The sequence below is a fragment of the Tenrec ecaudatus genome, chromosome 9, assembly GCF_050624435.1.
Source record: "Tenrec ecaudatus isolate mTenEca1 chromosome 9, mTenEca1.hap1, whole genome shotgun sequence".
Lineage (NCBI taxonomy): Eukaryota > Metazoa > Chordata > Mammalia > Afrosoricida > Tenrecidae > Tenrec > Tenrec ecaudatus.
This window is the reverse complement of record NC_134538.1, coordinates 69,330,115-69,344,597: the sequence shown is the minus strand read 5'-3', so window position 1 is coordinate 69,344,597 and position 14,483 is coordinate 69,330,115. Positions and strand designations below refer to the sequence as shown.

Below are 14,483 nucleotides of genomic sequence, written 5' to 3'. Positions count from 1 at the left end.
TTTAAACAGTTTTATTGACATCCAATGGCGTATATTAAAGCGTATCGTACAATAGAGAGACACTGTTTACCCCTCCTACACCACAGTAACTGCTGTCATTGATGTTTGCTAAGAGAATAGGGGCCCGTTGGCCTTCCAAAACCTCAAATATGTGATAAAAAGTTAGGGAGGCTCTGGGTAAAGTATAAATGGTCTTCTTCCTGTGGTGGAATAAAGGAGCCCTGGTGATGTAGTGGCTAGGAGTTGTTATTCTGACTTCAGAGTCAGTAGTTCAAAACCACCAGGTTCTCCAAAGGAGAAAGATGAGGCTTTTTCCTCATCAAGACTTTCATTTTCAGAACCCCACGGGGAGAGTTCCACTCTGTCCTGTAGGGCCACTGAGAGTCAGCATTGACTCAAAGACACTGAGTCTGGAGTTTTGGGAAGATTGACAAGAAAAAGAAAGAGACTTTTTAAAAAAAACACTTAAGTTTCCCAAAATATGAGCCACGTTGTTTTAAGTTACTTATTTGTTGAGCGAATGAATTCAAAATGAAGAAGTAGGAATGCTGTTCAGCATGTGCTGTTGCATGGTTTAGCGTGTGTGGGTTCTAAAATGACAGGTGAACGAGTACAGAGCCAACATACTTGCAGGTTTAGTATTGTCGTCGTGAGCCACCTCTCCTGATGTTCACCTTCCACTCGCTTCCTAGGTGAACGGAGGCATCGAAAACACATTGGAGAAGGAAGTCGTGCACTATGACTACTACTCTTCATATTTTGATATATTTGTAAGTATTTTCCGTGTTACAGTTTCTTTCAGGCCTGGGGAAAGAAAAAGGCAGTTTCCCTCTAAATAGACCTCAGCTGCTGACCTATTCCTTTGTCCCCCTTGAACGCTGTTTCCTTCTCCTTGAGGTAGGGACGGGCCCATTGAGCACACCTTTCCTTTTTAAGGAATGGTCTGGTTATCTCAGGGAAGAAGGATTGATGAATAGAGGATGATGGAAGGCAGAAGAAGCCACACCCATGTCCTTGAAGAGCCGCCTTTGTCATCTCACATTGTTGACATAGTGCACCCGCTGACATAACCTATTGACCAAAGGGAAATTTCACCTCTTCATTTAATTTCATGATGAACATGATGCTCCTTTTGCATCTTAAGTAGATTAATATTTAGGTGTGCTTTTAATAGTAACTATGTTTTATTCTGCTGCGGTAGAAGTTTTTGAGCGAAGTTGTGTATTAGTAATCTTGGTCAATATGAGTCAGATGTAGAATTTATATTTCTCTCTAGACGAGGTATTAATTTTATCTAAACATGTGTGTGTGTTCTTCTTCGACGACACACTGTAACATGGAGATAGAGCTTTATAGTTGATAGTATAAGTGCGACTTTAACATTGTATTAGACACAGCATAGATAGAATTCACAGTGACACCCCCCGCCCCCCAGATCTATTTTCACTACTTTATTTACAGAAGATGCCTGGAGATGTGTACACAGGTCAGGCTAGGACCGCCTTTAGTCTGAGTTATTATTCACCTTTTCAGTTTAGTCTATTGGGCTTCCCCTTGGGATTTTGTTGAAAAAATTGGTTACAGCAGAATATTTAGAAAATGACTGATAGAGTGTAATCCCCTCACTTTTCCCAAAATGAGTTTCTTGCCCAACCCTCAATCATGTATGTGGGGAGCAGGGCATGCTGAGGTCCCACTGATACTTTCCCCTAAAACTGTTAACATGTAAAGAGGAAATTGGGTTTTGTATTGGTTTGGTTCAGTGTTTGCCCTCGTTAGTTTTGTCTGGGAATGGCTTGAGTCGGGACTCCTAGGAAGCCTGGTTAATCCACCAACCAAAGCGCCAAGGTCTGGCGGGTTTGACAGCTTCTTCAGCCTTTCGGTAGTTTTGATTAGTAAGGACCCATCCCTGTCCTGATAGCTCCCTGCCAACTAGTGGCTTTCCCACTAAAATCAGTCACACTTTGTGTCCATTCCTTTCCTGAATGAGAGTTGCGAAGACAGCTTTGCCATGGCTTTGAGAGCCCCGCCCTTTGGAGGCAAGCGGCCGGGTTCATCTCCTGGCGACATGACTAAGGATTTCCCTTCCCTCTCCTTGGGTTTCCCCTCCTGTAGTTTGGGATTAGTGATAACAGTGGACTCACAGGATTGTTGGGATGAGGGGTCGTGTGGGACGGGGTGCACTTACAGAGCTTCAGTGTGATGCTGGCTACTGAGAGAGGCTGCCCTTTCCCCAAGGTACCATTAACCCCGAGCGTGGGGAGCTGGTACCTCCTTCGAAGCAGTGTTTCTACCTGGACTGAGAATTTCAACTGTCAGCAGACTCTCCTGTCTCATAACCCCAGCAGACACACGTGTGGGCTCAAATAGGAAGAAAGCAGGAATCATTTAAGGGCAGATTCTTTGATGATGGGAAATTAATTCAAAAGCTTTACTTAGGTCGGGGTATGGTGAAGTTTGAGAGGCAGACTTCCCTGCCTCTAATATTGACCTGTTGTTTTCTTCCTTTAACAAAACTAAAATTCTTTATTTTTGACATATTATTTTAAATGTGTCTCTCTCTTTCAAACTAGCTGTTGGCAGTTTTTCGATTTAAAGTGTTAATTCTTGCCTATGCTGTGTGCAGACTGCGCCATTGGTGGGCAATCGCGGTGAGTAGTCGGGGAATTCGCAGGGGCGTGGCCAGCACCTGCTCACATGGCGCCCAGCTGGGCTAAGAGGCTGTTGGAAGTGGGGTTCAATTCTGCCATTTTATGTGATTTTGCTCCTCCCCATTTTCAGTCAGTTGAAGCCTGCAGGGCCTCTTTCCGATGTAACTAGATTCATCTCTATGGATACTGAAGCAAATGAGAAATCCCAGAGGCCCAAGAGTAATCATTGGCCAGGAACTCCTGACTCCTTTTTGTGCATACGAGATGAGATCAGTTACCAGGGCTTCCGCAATATTTGGCAGTTTTCTTGTTCGCATCACACTGCTGCATGTTTTGTTGTGTTTTGTTCCTGACTTGGACTCATTTGATAACGTGTTTCCAATCCACTCCTAACCCTCACCAGCAGTGTTCCTTCTTTCCGTCTTAAAGGGTAAGCTTAATAAACACTGGTTGAAAGAAGAATTGGCAGCTCTTCTCCCTGTTATTTATTTTTATTTTTTGCCATTTCCCCAGATATCTGCACACTCACCTTTTTGCGAACTCACATAAGGCGGGGCTACGGGGAGTCGTGCCGAGCTCATCAGTCCAGGGACAATTGCTCTGGAGCAGTGGTTCTCAACCTGCCTAATGCCGGAACCCTTTCATACCGTTCCTCATGTGGTGGGGACCCCCAACCATAAAATTATTTTTGTTGCTACTTCATCACTGTAATCTTGCTACTGTTATGAATCGGGCGAAGCCTGTGAAAGGGTCCTTTGACTCCCAAAGGAGTCACGAGCCAGAGGTTGAGAACTGATGCCCTAGAGTTACCTGCTGCCCAGTGACGAGGGTGTATGGCCCCCAGAATGTGTAGGGGCCCATTCAGGGCTGGACCATCTTGACCGGGGAGCGTGTGCCTCCATCCTGGGGTGGATTTCATCTGGGTCCTGTCTGCCTGGGCCAACTCCTTCCATCATCCACAGACTGGCAGGCCTGGGAGGAAACCCACACTCACAGGTTCAGGTGGACCAGCCTTGGCCAGATTTGACTCCCCTTTCTGAAGACTGTTGTCCATGTCACAATAATTATAGTGACTCTCCCTTCTGAATTTTCTTTTAGCCACATTCCCCATTTGTTCCAGAGTCTCCATGATACGTATTAATTAGTGTTTGTCGGACCGTCTGTCCCATGTATCTCAGAGAAGTGGCTTATCTAGACCTACTCTATGAGAGGTTGAAGATATTCTTTGACCATCTGTTTTCACATTATTAGAAGGGACAGATCAGATTGGACAAATCCTCTCTATTGTTGCTGAGACTTGTTTTTAAGACTGCTGGCAGAGAGAGGCCAGACAGCAGAAGGAGAAATCGGCTGGCCCCTAAAGAGCAATTAGTGTCTACCTGTAAATTAGTCTGTGTCCTCATGTAAAAAACCCATCTGTACCAAGCACCGCAGTGTTTGCCCTGTTTGCTTAATCTGTACCAAAGCTCCAAGAGCTGTACCAAAGCTCCAAGAGCTCCCTTCTGTCCGTCGAATGCCAACAGCCTCCTCACCTGCTGCTGGTGGCATTCATTTGGTTCAGGCTTTACCCTACTCAAACTGTTGGCTCCACGATGGCGTGTCAAGCCCTGGTCCTCCGGGATTCCCTCTGGGCATCACAGCCCCTGCCAGTGGATCTCACTGGTCCTTTAACGTGGTGGCGGTGGATTGGGATTTGTACCTTCTGATGGGCAAAGCTTATTTTCCCAACACATCCAAACTTACTGTGCCTTCACTTCAATTCTGACTCAGAGCGAGCCTCTGGAGCAGGGCAGAAGTGTCCTCGTGGATTTCTGTTCCTATACATCTATAGAGGAGTAGGAAGCTGCTTTTTCTCACGGGGCTGCTTTTGAAATACTGACCTTGTAGTTAGCAGCCCAACACATAACCCACTATGCCACCAAGCCCCCCAACACATCAGCCTCCTAAAAAGTGGGAGAAGGGAAACCTGTAAGCTGCCAGTGAGAAACTGGGTGCCACATAGAAGCCCGCTTTGCCCCGGTCTGGGCTTTAGTGGATAGAGGTAGAGGGGTGGGCAAAGGTGCCAGGATGTGGGACCAAGCCAGGCTTTTTCAGTTTCCCTCCCTCTTGAGGCTCAGGTGAGTGACAGTTCCCATGGGAGGGAACTTCACAGTTACGCGAGGTCTAAGCAGGAGGTGCTGTTTTTTTTATGTCTTTCAGTTGACGACTGCAGTGGCCAGTGCCTTTTTATTAGCGAAAGTCATCCTCTCAAAGGTATGGCCTAGCAGTTTCTCTAGTTCCTCTGCAGTGACCAAGCCTTGCCGCCCCGTGTGAGCTCATAGTAACTGCGTTTCCCTCTCCTGGCGGGATTTGTTCGGCCAGCTTTTCTCCCAGGGAGCTTTTGGCTACGTGCTGCCCATCATTTCATTCATCCTCGCCTGGATCGAGACCTGGTTCCTGGATTTCAAAGTGTTACCTCAAGAAGCCGAAGAAGTAAACAGTAAGTTTCTCGCAGAATCAGCTTCCTGCTACTGACTGGGCACTTGGCTGCGAGGACGCCTTGGTTTGCGTGGAGCTGCGGGTGGGTGGGACTTGGCCACCCCACCCCCTGCCCCTTCTCCATCTCCACCTCCATTCTGGAGTGGCTACAGCAGAAATCAGAAGGATTGGATACAAGGAGAGGGAGAGCATGTGGCTCCTCGCGCCAACGGTTGGCCCAGGGATAGTGTGAAGGTGGGTGCAGGGGATTCCAGGGACAGCAGTACAAAGAGCACCCCGTCCTCCGTAGACCAGCTCGGACGCCAAGTACTCCCTGCACAGAGTCAGACTGCATCGTTCAGGGGCAGGGAAATTGAAAGCAGTTTGGGAGGAGCTGAGGCAGGAATTCTCAGTGAAAGGCAGCAGCTGCTCAGAGCCTCACATTGCTGCAGAGAGAGCAGGAGAAGGTGAGAGAGGTGCTTTGAATGAGATGCATGTGGAGCGCCCACCCTCCCGCTGGGGCTGTTTCCAAACCAAGGATGGCTGTGGAGTCCCGAGGAGGAGGATGGCAGCCAGGCAGAGACATGCTTAACCCGCTCAAGCTCCCGCCGCGCTCGCTGTGTGGTGGTTCGAGAGATCGCATGGTGTCATCATCGTGAGCCCTGGCAAAGCCCTGCAGATCTCATGTGGCTCTGGGTATCCGAGGAAGGCAGAGTGGTTTATTAAATTGGGCTGCTTTCTTCTTCATATGAGATCCTTGTGGAAGCCACCCGAGCCCACCCACCCACCCACTGGAGGCTCCATAGAGATCAAATCAGAGACCCTAGAGTTTCAAGATGTGCTGTGTTTATGCTCGGATCAGTCATTGGCTCACTCTCCCATGCCTGAGAGGAAAACAAAACTGGAACACTTCCGTCTTAGAGAAAGTTAAGCTTGAAGATAAAAGCCGTACAAACTGGAGGGGACATCTCCTAGCAAGTAATTTCCTTGCGGTGAATCCCAAAGAGAAGAAATCTGTTAAGGAGAAAGTTAAAATTCAAAAGCAGATTAAGTGTTTAGAAAATATTCATCAGATAGTGTCCTCTAGCTTGTGCTCTGTGGAGAACTTTCACTTCGTAAAAGTTCCTTCATCATTTTAAATACTTTCTCTATCCAGAGGGGCTTCCCAAAAATACGTGGAAAAATTCCCCTGTGTTTGAATTCCATTTTCCATGAATTTTTCGAAGTGCGCTCATATTTAGAAAAAGGCCATCCCTTGGTTGCACTTCATCTCCAACCTTTCTCTTGCCAAATATGGACAGTCTATTGTGCAGGCCGCCTGGGTTGTTGGTTGGTTTCTTTTGGGGGGGGTTGGTTTCATGACTGCTGATGACCGTTAGGAGGTAAGTGTGTTCCCAAGGGAAGGCTGCTATAAATACTATGACCAAGATTGCCCTCGGGGACATAAAGCAGTTGACTAGTAAGTATCTATCTTTTGTAAATGAAAAAACAAAGCAAAAACCAGTTCCATTGGTAGAATGGCTGAAAGGTCTCAAACGTACTTTGAGCAAAGCATCTTTATTGATGTATTGGCAACGCCATTGTGAGAAGTTACCTGAATCATAACGTCATTCCCGGCAGCTGAATTCCTTTCCTTGTAGGACTCCTGATGGTTCAAGACGCCTCCGAGAGGGCAGCCCTTATACCTGGTGCTCTCTCTGACGGTCAGTTTTATTCTCCTCCTGAGTCGGACGCAGGTAAAATATTTATCGTTTGTGTTTGTGTTGATTATTCAAGAACTTGCCCTGCATGGTCTCTCCAGCTGTCGGTCCACGTCTCTGACACTCTCTTTCAGCACACTTAGCCGACTCTCACAGAGAGGGAAGCAAGTCAGTAGAGTGTGCCTTGCTGTGGTGTGAAATGCGTGCAGTAAGTGCATGGGCATTGTGCTGCGTGTGAGCTGCTTCTCAGAAGACAGGCAGACAAAGGGGAATTCACGGTGCTGTCCTCGTGCCTTTCTTCCCGTTCACTGACCTCACTCCCAGGACTACTCAGGTCTGAAAGGTCTGACTGTACAGACTTGATGCCTTACAACCCCTCAATCACCGTGCTCTGTCCCTCTTCCCTGCTTCATTTACACCTCCTTGATCTTAATCTGAATCGCCCCATTTCAGTCATCCCCAACTTCATTCCGTTCCGCATTTTCTTGTTTAAAGCCCTGCACCAGCCTCGTTGCTTGCAGTCACTGTCAAGCACTGTTGGAAGGACTGTACTAATATTGGCTCGTTTGCTGTGGCAACCACTTTACGAAGGAATCCTTGGCGCTCTGTTGACTCAACTACTCGCTGAATGTGAGGGCTTGGGGCTGGAATCTCCCAGAAGCACCTCGGCCTGCCCTTGAAAGCTCTGTGAGCCGTTCCGTTCTGCATGCATATGAGCCCCGTGAGTGAGAATGGGCTGGGCGACAGCCAACAACAACAGTAACTCTAGAACTGCTCGGTGCCAGAGTGTTACTATCCGACTTGAGAGAGAAGCGGAAGTGAGTCATTTGCCCAACGTCACACACATGTAAGTGGTGGAGTGGGGACTTGAATTCACCTTCTGATATTCAAGTCCATGTTAATAACTACCAAACTATGCAGCATTTCACTCTTTATGAAAATATAAAACAGATTTTGTCAGTCCCCTGCTCAAAAATCTGTGGTGTAAAGGATTGAGGATTTGATTAGGCCAGAGATTCTTATCCTGGCAGAAAGTGCCCCTGTGCCCACCCTTACCCACTTGTTCCACTTCCTCATTGTTTTTAACTTTCTGAAAATGCTAGAATCCGAAGCCCTGAAACCATTCAGTGCACATCTCGCCTTTCTGCTCCTAACATGACCCAACTCTGTAATCCTCGTCCCCACTCATATATTCAGGAGGTTTTGATCCGCCTGTCCCACCCCTCCACTCGAGTAGCCTGATCTCGTTCTGCCACTGCAATGTAAACTTGAGTTAGAGATCATGATTGCTGTTGTTGTTGTCAGCTGTCGTCTAGTCGGCTCAGACCTTATGGAGACCGCACGCACAACGGAACAAAACACTGCTTGGTTCTGCCCAAAGCCATTGAGGATCACAAACTAGATCCCTGTGATCCCTGAATTTTTATTGGCTGATTCCCAGAAAGAGATCGCCAGGCTTTGATTCCTGTTCTGCTTAGCTTAGAAGCTCTGCTGAGACATGCTCAGCATCATGGCAACGGGCCTCTGCTGACTGGTAAGTGGGATTGCCTGGGACCGGAACTTGGGTTCCCCATGGAAGGCCATCCTCGTCAGTGACCCCCGCCCTCCCCCCGCTCTCTGAGTTTGAGACATTTTCTGTTCCCATCACTGAGCAACATCATAGTTTGTTAGCATAGTAACTATTTTAAACCACAATACAATAAGACAGATTCTAGGCTGAGAGGGCCTTGTAACTGATCAAAGGCCGGCAGTATGAAATGCATATTGGGGGGACTCCAAATACCTTGGTATTCTGGACTATTGATGTTGGATCTGAATGTTTAAAACACACAAACACAGAACCAGATAACACACAGATATGGCTTAGCAGAAAATCTGCTCCTAGGCCAACAGGAACTGGAATTAAGTACTAAACTTTGTATTCTCTCATGAGAAGCTTTGTTTTATTCAGCTCTTTTGAAAGACACAGAGCACATTCTTTTCATTTTGTAATGGAAGATCACATAGTTCACACTTTTGTATAGCCACTTAATTTTCTTAGACTATTAAAATTTCTCAGAAGTACTGTGTCTTGTTAATTAGAAGTTCTAAATAGCAGGATCATAATTAAGTAAGGAATGCCACCCCAAGCATTCTGCAAACTTTCCATTTCTCTTCTGTGGCCTCTTGCCTGTGATTTTTACCACCACCTAGTGGTTGTCAGAAGCATTTACATCTTACTGGGGTTTGAAGCTAAACACTATGTTGGGTAGAAGGCTAAATAAAGGCATGTGTACATGTAAATATATTTATATATGAGGATGGAGAAAGAGATCTCTGTCATATATTTATAGGTTTAGTGCTAAGGTGGACATTGGGCCTCCACTCAAGTACTCCCTCAACCCAAGAGTACTTTATTCTATTAAACTGATGCTCACCTTCCCAACACAACCGCTGAAGACAAAGCAGGTGTATAAGCAAATGTGGCGAAGAAAGCTGATGGTGACTGGCTATCAAAAGATATAGCATCTGTGGTCTTAAAGGCTTGAAGGTAAACAGGCGGCCATCTAGCTCAAAAGCAACTAAGCCCGCATGGGTGAAGCATAACAGCCTGCGTGATCACGAGGTGCTGAAGGGATCAGTTATCAGGCATCAAAGAACAAATAATCATATCATTTGGTACTTACCTCCCTGATATGATCGCTGAAAACAAACATGTGAATAAGCAAATGTGGCGAAGAAAGCTGATGGTGCCCGGCTATCAAAAGATATAGTGTCTGGGGTCTTAAAAGCTTGAAGGCAAACAAGTGGCCATCTAGCTCAGAAGCAACAAAGCCCACATGGAAGAAGCACACCAGCCGGTGCGATCACGAGGTGTCGCAGGGATTGGGTATCAGGCATCATCAGAACAAAAAAATCATAACATTGTGAATGAGGGGGAATGCGGAGTGGAGACCCAAAGCCCATCTGTAGGCAATTGGACATCTCATTATGGAAGAGTCGCGAGGAGGAGACAAACCAGTCAGAGTGCAATGTAGCAACCATGAAACATACAACTTTCCTCTAGTTTCTAAATGCTTCCTACGAACCCCCCTCCCCCCCACTATCATGATCCCAGTTCTACCTTGCAAGTCTGACTAGACCAGAGGGTGTACACTGGTACAGAGAGGAATCGGAAACACAGGGAATCCAGGGCAGATGATCCCTTCAGGACCAGTGGTACGAGTGGTGATACCAGAATTCTTTCCTTTCTCAGCCAGTACTTTATCGAGCTCCTCGGTGAATTTTACTTTTTAAACTTTTCCCAACTCCTTATTTTAAAAAAAACAAACTCTTCTTTTTGGTAATTTATAGCTCCCTTTTGGAAATCTCACAGATTTTTTGTCACCCTTTTCTCTGTTTACACAATATTAACAACTTCTTTGTGAAGTTGTTATCTGCTAAATCTGGAGAGACACTGAAACAGTTTCTATTGCTCTTTTGTTTTTCTTTTTCCTGAGAAGGTCACATTTTAAGATTTCTTTATGTGTCTTATGATTTTTGGTTGAAAATTGGGACTGTTAGATAACAGATTGCAGTAACTCTAGCTTTTCAGCTTTTCCCCAAAATGTTGCTGCTGCTGTCACTCATGGTTGCCAATGAACCTTCTCAGGTGTTTTTCTTTCTTTATAATTTTTGCTTTTCTTTTTCAGCCCTGAGCCCCAGGGGTTCCCCATGTCTGTATTGCTGCATCGGAGTAGTCAATACTTGGACAAAGCCGTGCTCGCGCACTGTCACTGAGCCCGGGCTCCCAGCCTCAGGAGGGCTTGCCTGGCGTGGACTCTGTTGGGGCCACACTACACGTACACCCAGCCTCAGCCAGCCATATGCTGGTCTAACTGCAGGATAGGACCGACTGCAGGCACCGGTGCCACTGCTGGTCCCTCTCGTTGACCCAGCAGAGAATTTGTCTGTTTTCATCAGTGAGACTAGATGTAGTCATTTCTTCTCATTTCAAGTTAAATGAGCTTTCTTTAGCACCCCAGTTCTGTCTGTCTCACGCTGGCAGAATCTCTGTGCTTATCAAGCTGGGTCCCCAGTGGATGAGCGCAAGCTCAGGCCAGAACAACACTCTTCTTCTTCGAAGGCTGTCCTTTTTCAAGCATCAACGTTTACTGTGGTCAGTGCTATCCAGCTTTATACCGTATATGCTCATGGATAAGCCGCGTTTTCCAGCGTATTTTTAATGCAGTTTTGTGGTAAAATTGGGCACATCGGCTGATATTCGGGTCAGCTGATACTAGAGTGTATACGGTAACTGCTTTTCAGGAAGAGTATTGACCCCGCCCTTGGCTGTAGCAAGAAACCCTTATGTTCATTTTACAATTATGTAAAGCGCACGTTATTATGTTCTCATTAAAGACAGCCTTATTTAGGACTTCAGCTCATTCTGAGACACATCATCTCATGAGATTCAAATGCCCGGTGGTGGAGCGTGAGCTGGGAGACAGGACGCCCTGGTGTGACTGTCTCCCTCAGGCGTCTTTCAGAGGGAAAGGCAGTTAAACCACACCAGCGTCTGTCTCATGACTTACCTTCAGCTAACAGTCTGCAGAATAAAGCCTTGCAACCACCGTATTCTTTTTTTTAATCATTTTTTGGGGCTCATACAACTCTTATCACAATCCGTACATACATCAATTGAGGAAAGCACCCTTATACATTCGTTGCCCTCATCATTCTCAAAGTTCACCTTCCGCTTGGGTTCCTGGAATCAGCTTTTTTCCCTCCCTCTCCCTCCCCGCTCCCACCAACCGCCATATTCTTAAACTATTCTTGTATTTTGCCAAAAAATTAACCTGAACTAAGTTGAATTTATGAGGTTAAGACACAGAATATAATCTTTTCTTAAAACCCTCAGCCTTTCTTTCCCCTACACTAAATTTGTTCTTGGCTATAAGCCAGGCAAACATTCTTATAGGAAGCAACAACAAAACACCCAACATGCTTTTGAAGGGGATTAGTAAGATTAAAGCGACAGTGGAGACAGACTGCTACTTCTTTGAATGTGGACAGGTTACAGCCTTAAACTACTATCTTGGTTTGCTCATGAGAATTTAAAATTAAAATATATATTTTTTAATTTAAAATTCTCTTCTCAGTTTATGAAAGTAATACATGCCTCTTAAAAGAACTGGAAGGAACCAGATTTTAAAATCACCTGGCCTAGTAAGTTATTCATTGGTCTGCTGACTGTAAAGTGAGCAGTTCGAAACCACCAGCTGCTCTGTGGAAGAAAGATGAGGCTCTCTATTCCTGTAAGGAGTTTTTCGTAATTTTACACTGTGATCCACACCGAAGGCTCTATTTATTGAGGCTTACTTTTGGGCCTCACCCATGGTCTCTGATGGGAAAAAACCATGTGCAGTGTACCTGGTGTGTTGTGTGTGTGTGTGTGTGTGTGTGTGTGTGTGTGTGTGTCTGTGGGGTCACGTTGGCCAATGTTCCGTTCTCCTGTGTCTTGGTCAAGTGTCTCTGTAGCTCTTTCTTCATAAGTGGTGCATTCAAGCCTCCTAGTATTAGTGTCCCGAGAGTTTGTCATGTGGGGGTTACGCATTCGACTGCGGGCCACAGGGTCAGCAGTTGGAACTCAGTAGCTGCTCTGTGGAAGAAAAATGACACTTCGACTCCCGTAAAGCTTTATAGTCTCATGAACCCACAGTTAATGGCAGTTCTGTTCCGTCCTATAGCGTCACCGTGATTTGTAATCGACCCGACAACTGTGAGTTGTCCTACAAATTTGACCACAAGTTCAGCAGTTCATATTCCCCTGCTGGCCCCCAGGAGAAAGATGGGGGGGGGGGCGTCTGCTCCGGTAAAGATTCACAGCCCCAGAACGCTTGTTACGAGTGGGAATCAATTCGGTGGCAGTGCAGGGGGAGGGTTTCTAACTACTGAGTGATGGCTGTTGTACACGGGGACTTCGAAGTGTTTATGGAGAAATAGGATTAAAAGATGATGGATCTTTCCCACAACTTTTTGAAGCTTTCCTCCTATAAATTCCATATATGAGTGTATAATGTCACATAATTATAGCCATACTCCTTTTATTTAAAAAAGCACAAAAAAACTCAGTGCCAACCGGTTACTGATGACTCATAGTGACCCTCTAGGTCAGGTAGAACTTCCCCTGTGGGTTTCCAAGACTGTAACTCTTTACGGGAGTAGAAAGTCTCATCTTTCTCACACAGAGTACCTGATGGTTGCAAACTGGTGACTTTATAATACATACTTACACTTAAAATACCAGGATTTAAAGGTCTTATCATGTCATAGAATTCATTCAAATTTATGATAGAAATGCTCAACTCTGTAGCAAATAATTTGAAAGTCCCTGGTTACTTTCCTCTCATTTTTCTGATTTGCATGTATGTATTTGGATTTTTATCTTTAGCAAATAATAATCTTACGATTTAACTAGTATTTTCTTTTTATTTATAGCATACACATTTTTCATGTTGTTATGAACTATCTGTAAACATAATTGTGCCTGGGAGCCAGATATTTAAATGGAGCCTGATATTTAAATGTAGTGATTATTGAAGCTTTATTCTAATACATGACGATGGGCAAAGAGGAGGCCTGGGGGTGTAGTGTAACTGTGCCAGCCGCTCCTGGGGGAAGGTGTGGCTGTCCATGAAATCACATGGGACAGTTCTACGCTGTCCCATGGGGTTTCTATGAGTCTGAAGCAACCTACAGCCGCGAGTGTGGCGTTTCAATTTTGCTGGGGAAAGCTGTACCATGGTTAGTACCGGTTACCCAGGAACAGAGCCTGAGTGAGAGCTCTGCCGTGCAATGACAGGTCAGAAGGATGGGTCATAGGATTCCACTAGTGTCTCGCCCAGAACGCTCCTCGTAGTGGGGGCCCCCTGGAGTCATTCTCCCCACTCTCTCACGCACCCAGAAAAGTGAATTTAAACATGACGGACATCTGCTTGTCAGTCCCAATGCTCCAGGTTATTTGCACTTAGAAATATAGGCAAGCTTCTAAGCAAAGAAGACGTGGAAGAAAAATAGTTTTAGTAGTACGTACATTGAAATCCTTTGTGGCACAGTTAGTGAGAGTGATTGACTATGTTTCAAAAGACCCCCCCCCCCACCAAGAAGCAAGGTTGAAGTGTAAAAGTACACTTGTACAGTTTTGTTAACCCAGATCTCTTAAACTTTTATTTCTGTGGTGTCATTTTAAAGAAAACATTTGTTACTTAGATGGATGGGAATGTCTTTGTTTTGTTTTTTTCTCCTTCTCCCCCACTGTGTAGGATCTGATGAAGAAGCTGACGAAAAACAGGACAGTGAGAAGCCCCTCCTCGATCTATGAGAGACTCCTTTTGTTAAAGTGAGTGAGACTGAGCGACAGAGCCGGAATTACGCAGCCTTTTCTTTGCGCATGCTCAGAGTCCAACCCAAAGACTGATTGCCAAATGTAGAGCCCGATGTGTCCTATTCTGTAAATTTGTCTAATTTGTGAAGTGCGAAAAATACCTCAAAGTCTCAAGGTGCATTTAATTTGGTGTAAAAACAAGTGAAATCTCAAACCCATTGCACCCGTTTCTCCATGGAGTAGGTTCAGATGACTGTGCTGTGGTGAGCAATGCGGTGCTTTACCACCGTGCCATGAGCTGCACGCCAGCCCCGCAGTGTGGTGCCAGCG

General features: G+C 45.7%; 1 protein-coding gene across 1 annotated transcript in view; it reads left to right on the top strand.

Annotated features, from left to right (window-relative positions):
- The window catches only part of STARD3NL (STARD3 N-terminal like), a 47,490-nt gene that overhangs the window by 31,627 nt on the left and 1,380 nt on the right, over positions 1–14,483 (top strand). Inside the window, exons 3-8 of the mRNA XM_075558186.1 lie at positions 693–770; positions 2,574–2,651; positions 4,851–4,904; positions 5,013–5,130; positions 6,749–6,844; positions 14,092–14,168. Of these exons, the coding sequence (XP_075414301.1) occupies positions 693–770; positions 2,574–2,651; positions 4,851–4,904; positions 5,013–5,130; positions 6,749–6,844; positions 14,092–14,150 (483 nt within the window). The 3' untranslated portion in view covers positions 14,151–14,168. The remainder of the gene's footprint in view (positions 1–692; positions 771–2,573; positions 2,652–4,850; positions 4,905–5,012; positions 5,131–6,748; positions 6,845–14,091; positions 14,169–14,483) is intronic.